At 46.8% G+C, this 22,643-nt stretch overlaps 1 protein-coding gene across 2 annotated transcripts in view; it reads right to left on the reverse strand.

Moving 5' to 3' along the window:
- The window catches only part of DTX1 (deltex E3 ubiquitin ligase 1), a 593,706-nt gene that overhangs the window by 24,517 nt on the left and 546,546 nt on the right, over positions 1-22,643 (reverse strand). For both annotated transcript variants that reach the window (XM_069619247.1, XM_069619248.1), the window contains one exon: positions 8,289-8,378. In XM_069619247.1, coding sequence (XP_069475348.1) covers positions 8,289-8,378 — 90 coding nt within the window. The remainder of the gene's footprint in view (positions 1-8,288; positions 8,379-22,643) is intronic.

The following is a 22,643-nucleotide window of genomic DNA, read 5'->3' on the forward strand; positions in this document are numbered from 1 at the left end:
GGGTCCTGTGAATATTAACCAGTGTGCCTATTGTCGCCAGGAGGGTTATTGGCGTGCACAATGCCCCGTCCTTCAACAGAGGTCGAATAACACATTTGGAAATATGGGTAGACGATCCAGAGGTCGCCCAGGTGTAGGGGGCCCTGGTAGAGGCCAGTTTTCGCAGGATCCCCAACAACCTTTTTCACAGGATAATCACACTTCGAGTGTGGATGCTAGAAACATATTTGATCATCCTTCTGCTGCATATCTATCTGAAGAGCTTCCTTTTGATGATATTTTGTTTCGTTAGGATTGCCCGAAGCAGGGTTTGGAACCTACACCTATTCCCGTTAATCAGAAAGGTCCCTACGTTGAAATGGTAGTGGGAAATAGGAAACATCAATTTTTGATAGACACTGGAGCACAGAAGTGCTCCATTGATCATTCTCGGGTTCCAAACATTCCACTGTCAGGGCAAACCAATGTTTCTGTAGGGTTTTCTGGCACACCAGTTGTTTGTCCGGTTTCTTCACCGGTACCTATTGCTTTGGGTCCCTTTACGGACCACTGTGCATTTCTCTTGACTTCGAATTGTGGAGAGAACTTGCTGGGGTTGAATCTGTTGAAGGAATTAAATGTGGTAATTCATTGTTCTTCTGATGGAGTGCGTTTGACGATTTCACCACAGCAATGTTCTGTTTCGCAATTCTTGACTAGGTCTTTGCCGCCAGAATTCAGTAATGTACCAGAGTGTTTGTGGGCAGTTGATGACAATGATGTCGGTGTTTTGCAGATTGAGCCTGTTAAAATAGTTTTGAAACATGGAATTAAGCTGCCCCATATTCCACAGTATAAGATCTCAGTTGAAGGCGAGCAAGCTTTGAAGAGCATTGTTTCCGATTTTGTGCATTGTGGGGTGATTGAGGAGATTGCAGGAAGTTTGTGCAATAGGCCGATTTTACCCGTGTACAAAAAAGGTGATAATGCAATTCCATTTCGTTTTATAATTGATTTACGTGCCATTGATAAAGTCGTCGCTCCGCAATTTCCAATTGTGCCTGATGTGACGACAATATTAACCATGATTCCAGCTACGGCTACACACTTCAGTGTTGTGGACCTAAAGAATGCTTTCTTCAGTATTCCTGTACATGAGGATAGTAGATACTTGTTCGCGTTCACCTTAGGGGGACGCTCATTCACATTTACTCGTGCACCTCAAGGTTATACTGAGAGTCCTAGTATTTATAGTAGGGCTTTGAAAGAGCAGCTTGATACCCTTGGATTGCCCCCTACTTGTACGTTGCTTCAATATGTTGATGATTTGCTTTTAGCCGCGGACTCTGAGAGCTCTTGTAAAGAGGGCACTGTGTTGTTGCTCATCCATCTAGCTAAGCATGGTCACAAAGCTTCGCTTAAAAAGTTTCAATATTGCTGCCAGGAGGTCGCCTATTTAGGCAATCTCCTGTCAAAGGAGGGAAGAAGATTGACACCTGAAAGAATAAAACACATTTCTGGCATGTCTGTCCCAAATACACAAAAGGAAGTTAGAGCCTTGATAGGTATGGCTTCTTACTGTAGGTTATGGATCCCAAACTTCTTACTAGTGATAAAACCGATGTTGGCCTTGACGAAGAAGGGTATTTCTTCGCCATTGCCATGGAATACGGAGCATCAACATTCATTTGAGTTGCTCAAGACTGCATTATGTTCGGCGCCAGTTTTGGGCACAACGAACTATGAGAAGGCCTTTGTGTTGTTTGTGCATGAATGTGATGGATGTGCTTTGGCTGTATTAACGCAGGAACATGGAGGGAAGACTAGGCCATGCGGTTACTACTCTTCCGCCCTTGATCCTGTTGCATGCGCTTTGTCAAGATGTTTGCGCGCTGTCGCTGCTGCTGCTGCGTCTGTAAAACAGAGTGAGGGAATGGTCCTAGGCCATGATTTAACCCTGATGGTGCCTCACTCTGTAGATATTCTATTGAACAAAACCCAAACGCAACACCTCACTTCCGCACGACTGACAAGATATGAATTAATCTTGTTTGCTCCCCACATTCAAATTAGGAGGTGCTGCGTTCTTAATCGCTGAACTCCTACCTTTCCCGCAAAATAATGTTTGCGGTGACGAAGAGTCACATGACTGCCTGTATACTACTGAACAAGATACAAAAGGCAGAGTTGATTTGAGGGACACTCCTTTGGATAACCCACAAGGGGAGCTCTTTTGTGATGGCTCCTGCTTCAAACTACTGGATGGTACATCCTCAGCTGCTTATGCAGTCACTACATTACGTACGGTTGTGGAGACCAAGTGAATTACGCATAACTCTGCGGAGGCCACAGAGATTATAGCATTGACTCGAGCTTGTGAGCTTTCCGAAGGGCTAACAGTAAACATATATACTGATAGCCAGTATGCCTTTGGGGTGGCTCACAACTTTGGGAGACTTTGGTCAGAGAGAGGGTTTTTAACTTCGCATGGCACCAAGATCCAACATGGCTCCCTGATAGTACAATTGCTTTCAGCGCTTGCACTCCCTAGTCAGTTAGCAATCATTAAGTGCGCAGCACATCTCAAGATTATAGATGATGTAGGGAAAGGGAATGCTTTCGCTGATCAAATAGCTAGACAAACTGCCTCTGATCTCTTCACGGAGATGTGTGTTTCAAGGGAGATTGTAGATGCCTATGCAATGGATGAGGGTGTCGGGTCTGTACGGGATATCCAAGCCGATGCCACATTAGAAGAATCCAAGAGGTGGGCTGAGGGCTTGGGGAAACTCGATGATGATGGGTGTTGGGTGGACATGGTTGAAGGGAAATGGTTGCTTCCCAATGCCTATATAGTAATGATGGTTACCATGGCACACGGTCCCACACATGTGTGCGCTCAACAGATCACGAGAATGTTAGAGAAAGTCTGGGTAAATGATAAGATTTCAAAAATTGCCCAGCATTATGTCCAAAATTGCATGATTTGCCTACAACACAATGTGGGAAAGGGGACAGCAACTCCAAGAGGTAGCTTTGGGCCTCCTTCTGTCCCGTTTGAAGTGATTCACTTTGACTTTATTGAAATGGAGCGATGTAACAATCTAAAATATGTCCTTGTGGTCATTTGCGCCTTTAGTAAGTGGGTCGAGGCTTTCCCTGTTAAAGACGCTACAGCCATGACCACTGCAAAGACCATGTTAAAGGAATTCTTCCCACAGTCCGGTTTGCCGAGAGTTATCTGGTCGGATAATGGTCCGCATTTTATCGCTGCTGTAATTCTACAGATATGTACGGCATTGCAAATTGACAAACGATTCCATTCGGCCAGACATGCTCAGAGCGCCGGATTAGTGGAAAGACACAATGGTATCATAAAAAACAAGCTCGCTAAAACGTGTGCCGGCACCAAACTAAAATGGCCGGACGCCTTACCGATCGTGTTACTAGCCATGCGTACAACCCCTCAAACTAAGACTGGGCTCTCTCCATTTGAGGTGGTAATGGGGAGACCTGCCAATATCTGGGGTCTTCCGAAGCCTAGGGCATTGAGGAATGTAGAAAATGTATTGCTTTCAGACTATTGTAGCCAGTTGACTAAAAACCTGTATTTCATTTATCACCAGGTACGAGACGCTTTATCCGCGCGATACAAGGGCCCAGGCCACAGTATACAACCTGGAAGTTGGGTTTTGGTCAAATCCTTTGACCGATCTTCCTGCCTTGCACCTCGGTGACAGGGCCCGTTCCAGGTCCTGCTGGTCACCCAAACAGCGGTGCGTGTCGCAGGCCGGAAGCATTGGATCCACGCAACGCATGTCAAGAAACTTCCTCACCCAGTGCCACACGTAACAGAAGAAACAGAACCCCTCGCTGACGCTGCAACCAATGATCCCAAAGCAGTGAGTAGCACTGAGAGTGCGTCGGAGAATCTTTCAGAGCCCGTGAGGCTTGGGGAAGCTGCCATTTTGTCTCCGCACTCTCCGAAAATTTTGCTCCCGGAAATTGCTGTTCCAACTTCACTTGCCTCTGATACGTTGCTTCCAACGGGAAGTGACGACATCTTGTTCTCGGATCAAACAATACCAGGCACAACAAGATACAACTTCCGGCCACGAAGATAGACATACGGCACGGTTTTGCTGTGCATCTGATAGACATACGGCACGGTTCGGCTGTGCATTCAAGGAAGGAAAGGATCATCAAGGGCTTGCTTTTGCCCAAAAAGTTGAGGAAGGGGATTCTGTTGGCTAGGGGTTGTGGAAGGACTAAGAAGCCGCGCGAACGTACTGTCGCCAGCAACGAACATTGGGGTCGTCAATTGAAAATCTACAATGCCTGCTACCGCCACCGCTGCTGCTCGTATTGGACTTATAAATAAGGGGGTGACCAACTCGGACAATGAACAATGTGCCTGGGCCCCGAAAACGTATTGCTGTGTTTTTATGATAATATTTGGTTTTATAATAGTCACTGTCTTAGGCCTTTGGTATTTCGAAGAAACTCATCCTTTAGAGTCTTTGCTGCCGACTGAAATTGTACCCACTGTTCCTACAGCTTTTGTACATTTGCATAATCTGTCACCTACGGACTCACAGCATAGACAGAAGTATCACAATAATACCTTGTTGCTTATAATGAATGCAACACATGCCATTTTTAATAAGACTAATTGTTGGGTCTGCTCACATTTACCGCAACATGGGGATAAGGGGCTAGGTTGGTATATTCACCCTTTACCTTTGACAACTGCTTGTTATGCTTCACTTAGAGCACTGTTCCTTGGCCGATGGAACAATAGCATCTCGGGGAACTTTTATGGCACTAATTTGAATAGTTTTGAGAAACGTGTTCTGACTCCCCTGGGATGCTCGCTTTTCGCAAATAGTAGTAAGCTCAATATTGCTTTTATTACGCCTTCTGATAGACTGTCTCGTCCTTTCCAATCTTTGATTTCCTTTAAAATGGCTCCGATAGGCAATAAGGATGCCGTGCCTCCTTCTTATACTGTTAACCATAGCCCCGACTCAGTTTCTTTCTGCATACAGAGGAATGGCACCCGGTCAATGGGAGATTTTAAAGGTTGTGCCAACGTTGCAAATTTGACTGGGGAAGACAGACCTTTCTATGTAGGCGAACCTATCTATTTTGTTTGCTGTAATGTAGCATTTCCGTGGTTGCCCAGGGATTGGCAGGGAACTTGTTATCTAGGAATCCTGTTACCTGGGGTGTTTATAGCAAGTACTGTAGAGGTTTTGAAGGCTCGTCCACGGCGGGACGAGAATGGCGACACTCCAGCACAGGTTTTAGGAGATGTAGCGAAATCATTCCTTCCATTCTTTGGGCAGATAGCGAATTCCGAGGATATCAGGAAACTAGCGAGAGTACTGGAGAGAACCATCAACCGGACCACAGATATGCTCTATAATATGACTTTAGAGCAGAAAGCGATCAGATTGGTAGCGCTTCAGAACCGGATGGCATTAGATGTCATTCTGGCTGAACGTGGTGGAGTATGTAAACTAGTGGGGTCCGCTTGCTGTGTTTTCGTACCGGATTCCTTCCCAACTATTTTTAAGGCAATACAGAAACTGCACATTCTTAGTTCAGAAGTGCATGTTCCCGAGGGAAATTGGGATCTTAGCGCTTGGTTCTGGGACTTCTTGCGGTCTTGGGGTTGGAAAGTGCTTTCAGTCTTGCTGATTATTTTGGGAATTCTGCTATTTCTTTGTTGTTGTATCCAATGTCTACCAAGTATATGTTCAATGCTAGGGGGATGTTGCGCTCAGGCGATAGGTACAATAGGACATAAAGTGTATGCCCCGGATAAAACCTCTAAGGAGTATGTACTGAAAGAGATCTTAGTAAAAGATCTAATGGCGATAGATATTTCTGACAGATATTCAGGGTGTATGGACGATGACACATGGAGTTATTTGCAGGGAGATCAGAAGTAGTTTAGCACTTGGCAAAGGCCAAAAGGAGGGTTTGTCAAACTAGAAATTATATTGTGCCTCCTATTGCTATGAATATATGTATATTGGCCTACGCCAAGCTGCTAACAAGCTGCTTATAAACTACATGTGAATAAACTCGCATTGCAAGGTCCTGACCTTAGAAACCATGTAAACTGTCATTTTGGGTCAAGCCGCCATTTTAGGTTTTCTTGCTCTATAAAATCACCATGTGAGCTAAAATGGTAGCCTATGTTATTCAGAATAGAACTCGATTGTCATGACCTCTGTACAGCTAATGTATAACTTGCCTGCAGGCCACTTGTTAGGGTCATGAGCTGAGACCTTGTCCTTCTGCTGACCTGTGTGCAATGGATTACCTCTATCACCGAAACTGCTCTATAATTGAATGAGAACACCTGCTTAACTATATTGCATAAATTAAGTCCCACATTGTAATGTTAGGCCTAGAGCATACATTATTACCATTTCTTCTTGTTAATGTATAAACCTAAGATGAACTAGATTTGACCTGGCAAGGGACTCTAGAGCAGTAACTTATTTATGGAATGGTTAACCTGAAGAAAGGCTGGACAACAGGATGGAGAAATGTATAAAAGCCTGACTGTTTCAATGAATTTTTGCACTCACTGAGCACACCGAACCACGCCGGAGTTCGCTGGGTTGTGCTGAGGGTCGATAGCTATCTGAATTTTGTTCTGTTCTTTTGTAACTGGATTCAGTATAAAATAAAGTGCTTTGTATGTTCCTTTGTAACCTGTGTTTGGTGTGCTTCCTTTTTGGTTACCCTGCCTCATATTATTTCCTTGTTTTCACACAGGGCAAATCCATGGAGCCTTTGATATTTTAATTAGGCTGGCCATGGCCGAGGAAGGTGCTGCCTTCCGCCTTCAGAGATGCTTTGAAGTACCTGTGGCTGTCACATTCCAGCTGAATGCGACAGGGAGTCCCCCCAGAGTACACATGACTATGGGCCTGATTCATGGAATTTTGTGCACGGTTCAAAGTTACTTTGCACTCCTGAAAAGTGACTTTACACTGCTGACACAAACCCTGATTCATGGCCATGCAAAGTGTTTTTTTGCACTGCAAAGTCCATGCAAATTCAGTTCATAGTCATTTGTGCAGCACAAAATGACTTTGCACAGACTTTGCACTACAAAAATATAATGTTCAGGGTGCCATGAATTAGGGTTTGTGTCTGCAGTGCAAATTCCCTTTTCAGCAGTGCAAAGTCACGTTGAACCATGCCAAAAATTCCTTGAATCAGGCCCTTTGTGTTGTTTGTGCAGTGATCAGAGGAAAATGTGTGCGGATTCGCCCCACACAATTTCTGAGGTTGATCTCCCATCATTAAGTTTCATTACAATAAAAAAAAGCCCAGGCGAGCGCACACTCCCCGTGCGGATGGTCAAATTCCTCACAGTATTATCTCTGTATCTCTGTGCTTATCCAGCTACAAACCGTACAAACACTTTCCCTCTGTACCGTCTGACATGTCTCACTCCGTGGATAACGGGATCTGCGTGTCTGCTGGTAAATGTGGGGGACTAGAATGCATAGCGTGATAAATGGCAGAGCCACCAAGAATCACACAATGAAACCAAAATGCAGAGGATGCACTTTGTTGAATTTTGTGATTTTGCGGAATCTGCAGTCCACTGTATTCACAAAGGTGACTAGCGCATTTCCTGGGGGCTGTGCATCCGAGCGCAAATGTTGTGCGAGTTGGCTTCCTTTAATACATTTGAGTTGTGCACATTTATTCAGGTTCACAGAATCCACATGGTTTCTGGCAGGCCATTTCACCATGACAGAGATTTAAAAATGTCAGGCTGGGTGCCATTCCGCACCATGGGAGGATTCCAAAATGAATCGCTATGGTAAAAAAAAGTACAATATAAGAAAATGGAGTGTGCTGTGGTCTTTTCTCACAGCAGAGTTCAACATGGCTCGGGGTTATTTAGCTCCTGCTTCTAGCACTGGGGAGCCTTGTTATACTGACACATCTACCAGTAGCTACGTTTGGCTCCCAAGGCCATCTGGTGCCCTACAAACATAGCTACATGACATTACCTTTCTGGTATTTGGTAAATGTCTGTATATAAGTACTAGAGACATCCAGAAGAGATTTGAAGCATCATGGATTGTATATAATGGACAAAAGGTTCACGTTTGCATCTCACATACACGTCATATCTGTGGCACACAATGTACTAGCTCCTGGTTCTCTAGGGGTAGCTCCTGCCTACTAGGTGATGCCCAATACCCAGAAACTAGTTTTAGCTCCTGCTCATGAAATCTTAATTTCGACCCCTGCCACAGTGTTCTTACCTTTCTGCCCTTCTCTGTGTCTGGAAGATAGCAGTGGCGTGGGAAGCCTCGAGCGGTGTACTTTTTCCCTGGGTTCGGGTGCTCGGGGCCCTGTAAACAGAACAACAAATTGAAAGAGGAATAAACCTTTTAGACTATGGGAACATGGCATGCAACTGGGGTTGGAACAATCTGCTAGCCAGACAAAGAACATGGCTCATTGTTTAAAAATAAATACAAAACACAGTGGGCAGGGCCACAGGAGCTGCAACCTCCACCAAATGCTGCATATAATACCACGCAGAAAGGAAGCAGTATTTCAAGGTTCTAGCCGTAACTTCTATTCAAGCAGCGGCCTACGGCTCACTAAATCTCCCTAACAGATTGTCTATCCCTCTTGCAAGTAATTGTCTCGTCCTAGCTGGCGCTGGTCTAGGAAAGGAGATGGATAAGAAGCCAGCCCTAGTCTGACTCACTACTTTCCATATAATAATAGTTTTCTAAAGACCCAACACTGGGGGAGTGTATTTTAGTTTATTTCTCCCTCTTCTCTGTGTCCAATAAAAAGCAGAATCCTCTGCGGGAAGTAAAAAATATGATTTCTTTTCTGGCATTCCATTGTCTGAATGTCCTGGGGGTTTGGGGAATCAGCCTGAACTCTCATGGTCTACTGGTGTCAGCAGATTATGTAACAATATAGCAGCTTTCTTCAGGACCAAAACAACCTAGAGTTGTTTTAAATTTCGAAAAGAAAGAAGGGTATTTCCTTTCTTCTGTATTAGACCTTAATAATTCCAGTGGGTTTTATCCAAGCACTCCGTACCATTCATCCGGCTAGTCTATCTCAGTACCATGCTCCTGAGCCACTCAATATTGCTTGTCATTTGGTACACATAATTCCGTTTTTTTAGTTTTTCTTCAATTTCGGCACTGTTTTCTTTTTCTTTTTCTTATTGCTTTGCCCGTCGACCATGAAGTGTCAGTTTCTCCCTGCTTCTCACGTCTCTCGTTAGCCTAGACAAGCGGCACACCAGCGCCAGCTAGGACGAGACAATAGGCCTCATTAGGAGTTTGGACGTAGCCATGCCGTTTTTAACGGCATGGCTACCCCCAAACTCGGGTCCGGATCCCGCAAAAGGGGACTTACTGGGCCATTCCGACCTTGGAGGGCCCGGTAATTCCCTTTCGCGGGACCCAGACCCGGTACATTCCCATTCCCATTTGAGTCCAATAGGTCTCAATGGGAATGGGGAGGATGCTAACAACGGGCCCGTTAATGACGGGCCCGTTGTTAGCATCCTGAAATGCTAGTGGGTCCCACTCTGCACGTCTGGTTTGGCCCGGCGTACAGAGCGGGACCCGCTGCAGAACTCGTAATGTGGCAGCCCGGAATGATTGGTGCCGGTCCCTTACCGGCAACGTTCATTCCGTGGCCGCCACAGTCGGGATGAGGCCCTATTACTTGCGACAGGGATAGATAGACTTTCTGTTAGGGAGATTTAGCAAGCTCTAGGCCGCTGTTTGAATAGAAGTTCCGAATAGAACCTTGAAAAACGTCCATCCTTTCTGGGTGATATTAAAAAGAAACACACCAGCTTGTGCCGAGAGGATGCCTTTATTATACTCTCTCATGCGTTGGCTGCTGGCTTTCAAGACCATATTAGTTACTTGCTCAGTTCTTTAAACAACAAACTATGCAACAGTCAAGCATCTTTGTGCTCCAGGTGGGGATTGCTAGATTGCCAACACATAGGCAAGACAGCTACACGCAAACACACACACACATATGCCCGCGCGAATGGACCCACAAATTACAGAAGCAGATTGCGATGCCACTAACAGCAAAGGAAAAATGCTTGTATTTATTTATTGGGGAGGTTATAACCTGCCACGTGTGAGAACGCTTCTGCGTGCAGAGAGCAAAAGTGGGGATGATAGAAGGAGAGAGGGGGGTCATTAATCATTGTGTTTTGTTGCATGCCTGCTGTCCTAAGAGCGTAACATAAAACACTGCAGCAGCTTAAAAAAAAGTCAATATTATAAGGGCATCGATATCCAATTTTCTTTTGTAAACGCATAGGGATGCAACAAAGGAAGTCCTGCTAAGGATGGCCTTATGGGGATGAGTGAGGCTTTTTGGGTGCCAAGGCAACCCACCTCTTCCACACAGTTAATGTTGCCATAGAATCACGGGACGAGGGGAGAGCCCACTGAAAGTAGCCATGGGAGCCCACCAAAAGTCCGGCCACGTGGTATTAGATAGAAATGCATTGCACGGCCTGGCTGAGCAGGTGGGTCGAAATCTCCTCAGGATTAGGTGGCTCTCCTGGAGACCGGGGATCAATGAATACTTGTTCCTGTTCCTGGAAGTTCTCATCTGGAGGAGGCCCCCGGTGACTGAATGCAGCTCCAGACCATGACAAATGGAGATGTGAGGGAGGTCAGGAGCTGGGGACAGAGTTTCCAGCTTACCCTGTGGGTGAGGCACATTACCTTGAAGGTTACCCAGTCCTTCACTGGGAGCCAATGGAGGTCATTAATGGATGGGATGTGTGTTCTTGTCTCTTGCTGCCAGTGACCATATGAGGCACTCTATTTTGGATGAATCATATTTGACGATTGAGCTTCTTATGCTCTTACAATAATCCAGGCAAAGGAGTATAAGGGGCCTAATCAACTCAACCTTGCATTGGTGCTTGAAGAGGGGTACGACCTTCTTCACCATGTAGATTTGGACATTGGCTCTTTTGACACCATGTTAATCTCTGGAATAAAGGTGAGTTCGGTGTCAAAGATGACCCAGTGGTTCGGGGGCCAGAGGTTATCAGGGATGCCAAGGAGAAGGGCCATGGAAATGGTTGCACATTGGTGCTCCAGTGGCCAAAGAAGATAACCTCCATTTTGTAAGTGTTTAGGTTGAAGTAGGTGCCAACCATCCAGTCCTGCATCAACCCAATGAGAATAGTGGTGGATGTGATATGCACCTACTCGTATCATCACTTGTACCTCATCCGCATACAGTCGGAATGGCATTTCAAAGGAGTCTATAAGAGTGGCCAAGAGCTTCATGTAAATCTTAAGGAGCCAAGGTTAGATAGACAACACTTATAGAACTCCACATCAGGTGGACAGATTGGCCCGTCTAAATTGACTGATTCTCTACTCGAGGATCGATTCAAACCATTTCAGTGCACCTCCCCCATACGCTTGATGTATTGAAGGTGCTTGAGTAGGATAGAGTGGTTTACTGTCTCACAGGCAGAAAAAAGTCAAAAAAATGTGAGCACCAACAACTGGTTGTCATCCAGGCAGCGCAGGAGCTCTTTCCTCATATGTATCACTTTCAATGATTCCCCCTGGATGGGAGGAACCCCAGTTTTGGAACTCAAACACATAGTGATGAAGCTGTTAATCAGCAAGGGTCCAGCCATTGGGGTTTTTATAGAGTGGGGCAACTGGGTTTTTGTCTAATGACATTAATGGCCACTCCATCTCTACGCATGGTAAATATATAGATATTGACATTACATAAAAGGAATGGCTGGGAAGGATGGCGAACCAGGATCCACAATGAGACTCAATGATACAGAGGAACACACACGTTTAGAGACTCCCAATGCCCTACAGCTTTAATGTGTTCTGTTCACCACTGTGCTTTGATCAGAGCGGGCAACTACCACCCTCCTTTCTAGGAATCACTGAGTGGTCTAATGAGCTCCTCACTGTACTGCAGTTCAGCGCAGTGTGTTCTGTTCACCACTGTGCTTTGATCAGAGCGGGCAACTACCACCCTCCTTTCTAGGAATCACTGAGCGGTCTAATGAGCTTCTCAGTGTGCTGCAGTTCAGCGCAATGTGTTCTGTTCACCACTGTGCTTTGATCAGAGCAGGCAACTACCACCCTCCTTTCTAGGAATCACTGAGTGGTCTAACGAGCTCCTCACTGTGCTGCAGTTCAGCGCAGTGTGTTCTGTTCACCACTGTGCATTGATCGGATTGGGCAACTACCACCCTCCTTTCTAGGAATCACTGAGCGGTCTAATGAGCTTCTCAGTGTGCTGCAGTTCAGCGCAATGTGTTCTGTTCACCACTGTGCTTTGATCAGAGCAGGCAACTACCACCCTCCTTTCTAGGAATCACTGAGCAGTCTAATGAGCTTCTCAGTGTGCTGCAGTTCAGCGTAGCCCTTGCAATCTGTTAGCAGAAGAAGGTGCTCTGCCTGCCTGGACCCTAGGCAACTGTGCTCAGTGATTTGACAGATGTGAGCTCGTATCCCTGCAGCGCTGGGGAGCAGCAGAGTCTACACTTCGCTAAGAAGCTGAGCTTTGGTGTGGGAGGTCCATCTGTCAAGTTTCGGAGCCCCAGAGTGTCTTCAGCTGCCAGCTGGACCGTGTGACTGGGCGCTATCAGAACCTCTGTAATACTCAAAGTGTTTGAAGCCTCTGAGCTCAGCCCATCCTCTGGGCTGCAGTAGGAGTGCTCTATTCGCTCTCTCTTCTGCAGTATGTGTGCTCTCCCCGCCTGTCCTTTGAGCAGTAGAATATTTGCAGCCATTGCTTCTCTGCTGAGCTGTAGCATGTTTTGTTCTTCTATTCTGTAAGATGTACTGTGTATCCTTGCACTGATGTGTGCGTGCTTAGTCCATCCTCTGAACTACACTATTGGTGCTATGACTACTCTCGCAGCAGCAGTGTGTGCACTATCCTGTGTACAGCTGTGCACGTCTGTGTGTGCCCTGTCTGTCATCTGATCTGCAGCATATGTGCTGTGTCTATCCTGCGAACAGTAGTGCTTGTGCTTGCTAGTCTCCTGCAATCTAGTGTAGATGCTCTGTCCATTCTTGGAGCCGGTGTGCTTTTGCTTCCACTGGTCTCCGAGTTGCAGGGGGGAGGCAGTGTTCACTCCTTACTACGATCAGTAGCATGCACACTTTGTCCCTGCACTGAAGGGAGTGCTCTGTCTGTCCTTTCTCTGAGCCACACTGTGTGCTCTGACTGTTCTTTAAGGTACAGCGTCTGTGAGCAGTAGAGAGAGAGAGAACCCCAAAACTACACTGTATGTGTGTGTGTGTGCGCAGTGGCTAATGTATCAAACGATATGTGCCAGAGCCCAAATACTTTCTAGCACATCTGGGACACATTCGGAGGGGTCGGGGGGGTGGGTCCTGGCCCACTGGTGGCCCCATCCACGGCAGTGCCCCAAATTGAAAGCATATTTAAGGTATAACTTGCAACTCCTACTGGCTATTGCAGGTGATGGATGGATTACCCATGGCAGATGTGCAATGTTTAGATACCAATCATCGACATAAAATAACATCACATACTAGTTCAAGGCAAATGTTTGAGGGATTCTTTAAACACATCGGCCCTCATTACGACCCTGGCGGAAATCGCGGTGCTAAATGCACCGCGGAGCACGGCGGAAAGCTGCCGATAGCGCCATGGAGGTTGGCGGATTTTCCGCCCCATGCCGACCTTGGCGGGGCGGTAAATCCCCAATCCCCATTTTACCCTTCTCCATTCCCATTTTTGCCCCATAGGGTATAATGGGAGTGGGGAAGGCGTTAATTGCGCCACCGCAAAATACGGTGGCGTAATTAACATCAAGGTCCCGTAGCGCCATGGATTTCTCCGCCCGGAAAAACCAGGCGGAAAACGTTCCATGGCGCTACGGGAACTCGTAGTAGGGCGGACGGGTCCGCCGCGAATAACGCTGGCGTAAACCCACTCCGCCAGGGTCGTAATGAGGGCCATCATCATTGTTAACCTTTTGCTCGGATTCAATAGGCGGCAAGGGCAACATGTTGACCATCTATCCACAGAAAAGAAAGTGAACATGTTTGCCGTCTATGGTAAATTAATTGACAAATACAGGGAAAATCATTCCTGAACTTGCCATCAACACTGCAGCACAATCGTGCATAGCTTGGCGCTCATGGCAGACACTCCTCTTAGCCAGTGGCCTTTTCCCTGTCTTTGCCCCCTGTGTTGGTGCTGGTGACTGTCCTCTTATTGCCAACCCACACTGAAGTAGCAGAGCTGCACCATTGCCATGCACTATGGCTGGAGCACCCAGCATTGTCACCTTCCAAATCATTGCTATCCATGAAAACTAGCACTGTCCTGCCTATCTGGGTAATTAGGTTCAGGAATAACAATTACCCGACCCAGAATGAAGAGACTGCTCCCAGTGCACACTGTTGTTCCTTGTTGTGTGACAACTACTGAATGAAAGTTAAAATAATAAAGTTTTCCGAAAAACTTCATCATGATCAGACTGAGTCTGAGAGAATAAGTGATGGGGCTCAAAAATAACTTAGCCCTGGCAAACACCCCCACGAATTAAGCACTGTGGGCCTCATTACGACCTTCGCGGAACGGGTTAACGGGCTCCGCTAATGGAGGCGGACCCGTTAAACCCGTTCCGCGAAATTCCGAGGTCCCCTGGGTCCTGCGAGGGGAAGAGGGAGCTAACAACGGGCCGGTCGTAATCGGCCCATTGTTAGCTCCCTCTCCCATTCCCATTGAGCCCTATGGGGGCTCAGATGGGAATGGGGAAGGTCCGGGCCCGGGTCCCCAGAGGGAGGAATTACCGGGCCCTCCGGAATCGGAGTGGCCCGGTAATTCCCCATTCTGGGAACCCGGTAAAGAAGCCCGGTTTGGCGGCAGCCATGGAGCTAGTAGCTCCATGGCTGCCGCCAAACTCGTAATGAGGCCCTGTGTGTGTGGTCTGTCCATCCTTTGAGTTGAGAATAGATACTGTTTGTGTGCGTGTGTGGATGTGTTTGTATGCATGCTCTAGATACTCTCCGAGCAACAGTGTGTGCTTTCCCTATCCTCTGAGCCGCCGTACATGTGCTGTGTCCATGCGGTGAGCAGTAGTGTGTGTTCTTGCTTGTCTCCTACACTGCTGTGTGGCTGCTCTCTCAGTTCTTGGAGCCAGTGTAAGTTCACTCTCTCTTGCTCTCTCTGCGTATTCTGTCCATCCTCAGAGATGCAGGGTGCGCGCTCTCTCATCCGGGTGGCAGCTGGCGTTCCCTGGCTAGTCCCTGAGTTGCAGTGCATGTGTGCTCTGTCTGCCTATACTCTGAGGTGCCATAGGAAGCTGTAGTGTAGAGTGGTAGTTGGCACGCTTTGTTACCTCAGTAAACTGTCTTGCATGGCTTTGTTTTATCCTCAAAGATGGCATGTGTGGGCTCTGTCTATCCTTGAAAATCCTGTGTGTGTGTGTGTGTGTGTGTGTACTCACGCATGCGCAAATGCGCAAACCCGCTCCATCCCTCCTCTGAGTTGCAGTCATTATTAATTCATTCATTTATGTAGGGATTTGTACAATGCCACATGCCTCTTTTATAGATGTTTTTCAGAATGCCTGTGTGAGGCATTTAGAAGACCAAACTAGTAGTGTCTGAACAGTCTGTCTATGAAGTTTTTCAAAATCCCTATTAATGGTAGTGTGGAAGTGCAGTCGGACTTCACTCTTAAGATCAGGTGAAATAAACGATAATGCAATGTGTATAGAGTGTGTTAGATATGTGGGGTGGTAGTTTGAGAGTGTAAATGAGAACTGTATGTAGGAGACGTGACGGGATGTGATTAAGAGTGACATACATAGTGCAAATATAAGACATTAGAAAAGAGATCCAAAGATATAGCAGTTATAACATTAGAAAGCTATTGTTTCTAATACAATTAAATAATAAACTGATGGTTACCAACTCCCCACACTCCCCTTTTTAGTTAGGTACACTGCACAGCTTGTTGGTAAAAACTCATATCCACACCTCCCAAAATGATTAAGCTATGCCCTTTGGCGTGGGTGCCATTCCTCTGTCCTTCCTGTGAGCAACAGTGCTGGTGCTACACTTGACTTTCCAATGTGCAGCAGCGTGTGTGCTGTGTATGGTCTCCTGAGTTGCATTGTGCGTGCTATGTCTGCGCTTCCTCAACTGCAGTGTGCATTCTCTGAGCTTCAGTTGCTGCGCTCTGTCTTTATTTGAGTTGCAAAGCGTGCCATCTTTCCTCCCTCTGAGCTGTAGAGTGTGGGGTCGGCAGTGTATATGCCCTTTCCACACACTCTGACCTAAAAAGGGTATGTTACTACATTTGGTATTCTGTGTGTGAATACGTTGCTACATTTATTGTGGGTGGTCTGGGTGCCCTTACTGTAATCTTCAGTGTGAGCTACGCCTGTTCTTCATATGAGCTGGAGCTGAGATGGAGTAGGCACACGCTGCCATTCCTCTGAGGTGCAGATTCTGTGCTCTGTCTTCCTTTGCACTGCCGAGAGAGAGTGTGTGTGTGTGTGTGTGTGTGTATACGTGTGTGTGACTGGGTGTATGTGTTTTAGTGTCTGTGTTAATGCTTGTTTGTGTTTGAGTGTGTGGGTGTTTGAGTGTGTGCTTGTATGTGAATGTGTGTGTGTGTGTTTGTGTGTGTGTTAGAGTTTGTGTGTGTGAGAGAGAGAGTGTGTGTGTATAAGTGTGTGTGACTGTGCAGGTGTGTGTTTGAGGATGTGTGTGTTTGAGTGTGTGTATGTGAATGCGTGTGTGTTGTGTGTGTGTGTGAATGCGGGTGTGTGTTTGAGTTTGTGTATGTGTGAGTGTGTGTGTGTATGAGTGTGTGTATGCGAAAGCGTGTGTGTTTGTGTGTGTGTGTTAATGCGGGTGTGTGTGTGTGAGTGTGTGTGAGTGTGTGTATGTGAATGTGTGTGTGAGTGTGTGTGTGTGTGTGTGTGAATGTGTGTGTGTGTATTTGAGTGTGTGTGTGTGTGTGCTTTTTCCTTCCACTGACCCGCACTGTGTGTGCTCTGGCCCTCTACCTACTCTGAGCTACACAGCGAGTGCTCCACAGTCTGCGTGTCCTTCCTCTGCGCAGCATCTGTGCACTGCCTCTGCTTCCTCTCTAAGTAGTGATATGTGTGTGCTGTCTCTTTTTCTTCATGTGAGCTGGACTGTGTGATCCCTATGGCACCATTCTCTGGCATGCAGTTCGTGCTCGGCCTTTCCATTCTCTGAACCAGTGGTGTGTGTGCACTGCCTGTCCGCTGAGTTGCCTTGGGCATGACCTTCTGTCATTCCTCAGAGCTGCAGCATATTACCTGTGTCTGTCATCTGTGCCTCCCTCTATGTGCTTTCCCTGTCTATCCCCTGTGCAGCATGTTACCTGTGTCTGTCATCTATGCCTCCCTCTATGTGCTTTCCCTGTCTATCCCCTGTGCAGCATATTACCTGTGTCTGTCATCTGTGCCTCCCTCTATGTGCTTTCCCTGTCTATCCCCTGTGCAGCATGTTACCTGTGTCTGTCATCTGTGCCTCCCTCTATGTGCTTTCCCTGTCTATCCCCTGTGCAGCATGTTACCTGTGTCTGTCATCTGTGCCTCCCTCTATGTGCTTTCCCTGTCTATCCCCTGTGCAGCATGTTACCTGTGTCTGTCATCTATGCCTCCCTCTATGTGCTTTCCCTGTCTATCCCCTGTGCAGCATGTTACCTGTGTCTGTCATCTGTGCCTCCCTCTATGTGCTTTCCCTGTCTATCCCCTGTGCAGCATGTTACCTGTGTCTGTCATCTATGCCTCCCTCTATGTGCTTTCCCTGTCTATCCCCTGTGCAGCATGTTACCTGTGTCTGTCATCTGTGCCTCCCTCTATGTGCTTTCCCTGTCTATCCCCTGTGCAGCATGTTACCTGTGTCTGTCATCTGTGCCTCCCTCTATGTGCTTTCCCTGTCTATCCCCTGTGCAGCATGTTACCTGTGTCTGTCATCTATGCCTCCCTCTATGGGCTTTCCCTGTCTATCCCCTGTGCAGCATGTTACCTGTGTCTGTCATCTGTGCCTCCCTCTATGTGCTTTCCCTGTCTATCCCCTGTGCAGCATGTTACCTTTGTCTGTCATCTGTGCCTCCCTCTATGTGCTTTCCCTGTCTATCCCCTGTGCAGCATGTTACCTGTGTCTGTCATCTATGCCTCCCTCTATGTGCTTTCCCTGTCTATCCCCTGTGCAGCATGTTACCTGTGTCTGTCATCTGTGCCTCCCTCTATGTGCTTTCCCTGTCTATCCCCTGTGCAGCATGTTACCTGTGTCTGTTATCTATGTGCTTTCTCTGTCTATGCCCTGTGCGAGGGAGAGCAGACGGCCAGGTTTTATCAGGACTGCCCTGTAATGTGGCCCTCTTGCCCCCCGTCCCGACAGTTTCTTAATTTAAAAAAAACACATTATGGTTTTGGGCAACGGGAGGGGGACCATTTCGAGATTCACAGATGTGATTATACAACGTCATTTACCGCTTGTTTGCCAATAAGTCACCAACAACAATAAACCAAATGATCGTTATTGTAGTTTGACAATGTTATATTTTATATTGAAGCATGTAAGGCATTCAGGTGTGGGCTGAAACCTCCAACATTTTAGTAACCAGCCACATGCATGGACTGACTGTGCCACAGCGGCTGCCTGGGAAAGGTTTTCATAGCAAGGCCTGAAATAGCAATATATTTATTTATTTATTTGAACACTTAGAGAGTCACAGGAAAAGGGTACAATACACATTTACATAGTTACCAACGTGAATAGAATTCGCAAATGGCTGCATGTTTGAGGAGCACCTTGCTGTGAGAAAGTCTTAAAACTTAAGACCATCAGAGCAAAAGTTCCTTTCTTATGGGCAGGCTTACAGTGACAGCCAAATCCGCACAGGTTATATCAAGGCGAATGACTGGCCAACCCCTAGCCCCCCAACATCCACTTTACCCACTGTCCATCCTCTGGCCTCTAGTGAGCCCCCTCTGTCAGTCCCTCCTCTGAGCTTAGCAAGTGTGCTCTGTCCACCCTCTGGCCTACAGTCTGTCCCCTATGCCCGTCCCTCCTCTGAGTTTAGCAAGTGTGCTCTGTCCATCCTCTGGCCTACAGTCTGTCCCCTATGCCTGTTCCTTCTCTGAGCTTAGCTAGTACGGTCTGTCCATCCTCTGGCCTACAGTCTGTCCCCTATGCCTGTCCCTCCTCTGAGCTTAGCAAGTACGGTCTGTCCATCCTCTAGCCTACAGTCTGTTCCCTATGCCTGTCCCTCCTCTGAGCTTAGCAAGTGTGCTCTGTCCATCCTCTGGCCTACAGTCTGTCCCCTATGCCTGTCCTTTATCTGAGTTTAGCAAGTGTGCGCTGTCCATCCTGTGGCCTACAGTCTGTCCTCTATGCCTGTCCCTCCTCTGAGCTTAGCAAGTGTGCTCTGTCCATCCTCTGGCCTACAGTCTGTGTCCTATGCCTGTCCCTCCTCTAAGATTAGCAAGTACGGTCTGTCCATCCTCTGGCCTACATTGTGTCCCCTCTGTCTATTCTTCTCTGTGCTTAGCAAGTGTGCTCTGTCTACCCCTTTTCCTAAAGGGTGTCCCCTCTGTCAGTCCCTCCTCTGAGCTTAGCATGTGTGCTACACCCATCCTCCGAGCGGCAGTGTGTTCCCTATGTTTGTCGTTTCTCTGAGCTTAGCAAGTGTGCTCTGTCCATCCTCTGGGCTATAATGTGTCCCCTATCTCTGTCCCTCCTCTGAGCTTAGCGTGTGGGCTCCGTCCCTCCTCTGAGCTTAGCGTGTGGGCTCTCTCCATCCTCCGGGCTGCAGTGTGTCTGGCTTTGGTATATTAGCTGAAAGGGCTTATTATATCTATACCATTAAGTGTGTATGTTCTGACTGTCTATAATGTGAAGTTCACCACATATTTTCACCTTCTGCCTTATGCCCCTTCTCTCACCAATCTTCTTGAGTGGGCGACTTATACTCAGCTCTCTTGATACATGGGGCCTCAGTATAAGTTGGCCGGTCTGGAAATAATTTGCTGATAATAACATATATCGGCACTTTTTCAGACTGCCAACCACAAGTTTGCCGGTATGGTGGAGGATTTATCTTCAGCATGGACGTATATCCACCACACTAACGGCAAAGAATTGCTGGTACTACTGGTCCAGTAACACTGGGGCCGGTAATACCAGCTAATCCCCCCATGGAATCCTACAGGACTCCATGGAATGGGGATTTACAAGTGTTTCTGCCACTTGGAATCTGTCGGTAATTCCGGCATCCCAAGTGGTGAAACTGTGTTACAGTTTGCCGGTATCCCGCTGGTAAAACCCAGGGGATACCGGCAAACTCGTAATGAACCTCATGGACTCTAATTCACTCCCATCCCAACTTCAATGTAGCTTTCCTCGAAATAAAACTACCCATCTACCCATCTCTCATTGGGCCTCATTACGACTTTGGAGGTAGCAATGGCGCTATTGGCGCCATGGCTGCCTCCAAAATCGTGTCTGGGTCCGGGTCCCTGAATGGGGAATTACCGGGCCATTCTGAGTTTGGAGAGCCCGGTAATTCTCAATGGGAATGGGGAGGGAGCTAACAACGGGCCCACTCATAAACCAGCGGGTCCTGCGAGGGAACCTCGTAATAGTGCGCAGTGGGTTTAACCGCGCCGGCACCATTACCGGCACCGTTAAACCCATTCCGCACATCTCATAATGAGGCTCATTGTCTTGCTTCTGCACATCATTATACAACTCTATTCACATCCCTTTTGACCTAATGGAAACTTTCAACCTTGTTGATCCCTAGATTAGCTCTTCTTCCTTGCTGTCCTCTATTGTTATATTAGTTATTGTTTTCTCATTTTGTCATTAACCTCTTCAACCACGCCTACTCTGTAACTTGGGTTGGCAAACCCCCTCTTCCCTTCCACTCTTTCTCTTCTCTGTGGTGTGTCTTGGGGGGTCTGTTCTTGATCCCCTCCTCTCTTATTTAACATACCCTAATTTTGGTCGTCCTTGCCTCTTTTATGCAGACAATTTTATTAGCCGGTCAAGTGGCACAGCGGGTAGAGCGCTTGCTTTGACATCCGTGCAGATCCTGCCGACGCAGGGGCAAACTCAGCCTTTCATCCTTCCGCACACAGTGGGTAATAAGAAAGCAGCGCTCAATAGCGCTATATAAATGCTAAATTATTATTATTAATGAATCCCTACACTTTTGTCTCTTTTTTCCATTTATTTATTTGATTTATTTGGTTGTTTCGAGCCATAGCCCGCAGGCATCAGGGCGCACACAAACACACAAGACACAACACAAAAGACAGGACACAGGATAAGAAAATAGCCAACAGCAGCAGGGTCAAATCAGTTATTCAAGTAAGCGGGTTTTCAGGAGTTTCCGGAATGGGAGATGAGTTCCTCCGTGACGTAATCCATCCGACACTACCCTTCATGCCACTATTTCATATTGTCAGCTATACAGAGACACCCCCTGCTTCACTTGAACTCATCTAAAACTGAAAGCAAGACTTAATACACTGCAGGGTGTGGTATCACAGCTGTTAAGAGCCTGCCAGCCCGAATAAATGACATTCATTCATTGAGGGCAACTGCATACAATGGGAACACCATTTTAGTGAACTGTTTTTTGTGCTAAGAGCACAGGCCCGTTGATCCAACACAATTAAGAACAAGATGGCCGCCATTTAAAGAGAGCAAGGAGCTCATTCAAAAAACAAAAAAACCCTTTTCTGTGACTACCATAATAGAGAAGGAGTTGGTGATGGGGAGTGAGGGATGCGAGAAAACAAGAAAACATGTACATTTTCTTTTTTTTTAAGTCACAGGGGAGTAGGAGGAAGCACGTGCCAGCCAGCTCAGAATGCAAAGCCTCTATCACATATCCATTGGTTCTTGTACTTGAACACACCGTCCATCGTCTTATCATTGTCAAATCTGTCCCTTAATGAGGCTTAGATTGTCTTATGTTTGTCTTCTCTCGTCTTGAGCACCGCTCACTCTTCATCCTGGACAACCTGTGTAAGTTCTTTCCCTTCTTCATTCTATCTTCCATTCCACTATCTACCTTCTTTTCAGCCTTTGCAGCTCGCTATTGGGCATCTCCACAGTGGATGACCTTACCCACTGAGCTGTAATATTTCGGCTTCTCTATATCATGTTGAAATGCAGCTGTGGACTGGCCACTCCTTATCTTGCCACTCCTCTATTGCAACTCGTCTGCTCTGACCTTAGCATCTACTGCTTACTTTATATTTTATCTTCTTGCACCTAACATATGTGAGGCTCTACCTCTTTCAATCCATTTTCCTCTGACTTGTAACACTTTTCGCTCCCTTCTTAACATTCAGATATCCTTTTCCATCTACATTTTCATTATTCTCATATTTCTATATGAACTTCATTCATATGTGTTCTGTTTATTGAAAAATGTACAGTGCTTTGCGGAAAGAGTCATCTTGTCCTCAAGAGTTCTCTTACTGTGAGACACCTATGTATCTACTTTGGAGAAGGGACGCATGATAGGCTGGGTACGGAAAGCAAGCAGCAAAAGTTAGGGTTAACAAA

Source organism: Ambystoma mexicanum, chromosome 10 (genome assembly GCF_040938575.1).
Source record: "Ambystoma mexicanum isolate Mex_15411 chromosome 10, UKY_AmexF1_1, whole genome shotgun sequence".
Taxonomy (NCBI): domain Eukaryota; kingdom Metazoa; phylum Chordata; class Amphibia; order Caudata; family Ambystomatidae; genus Ambystoma; species Ambystoma mexicanum.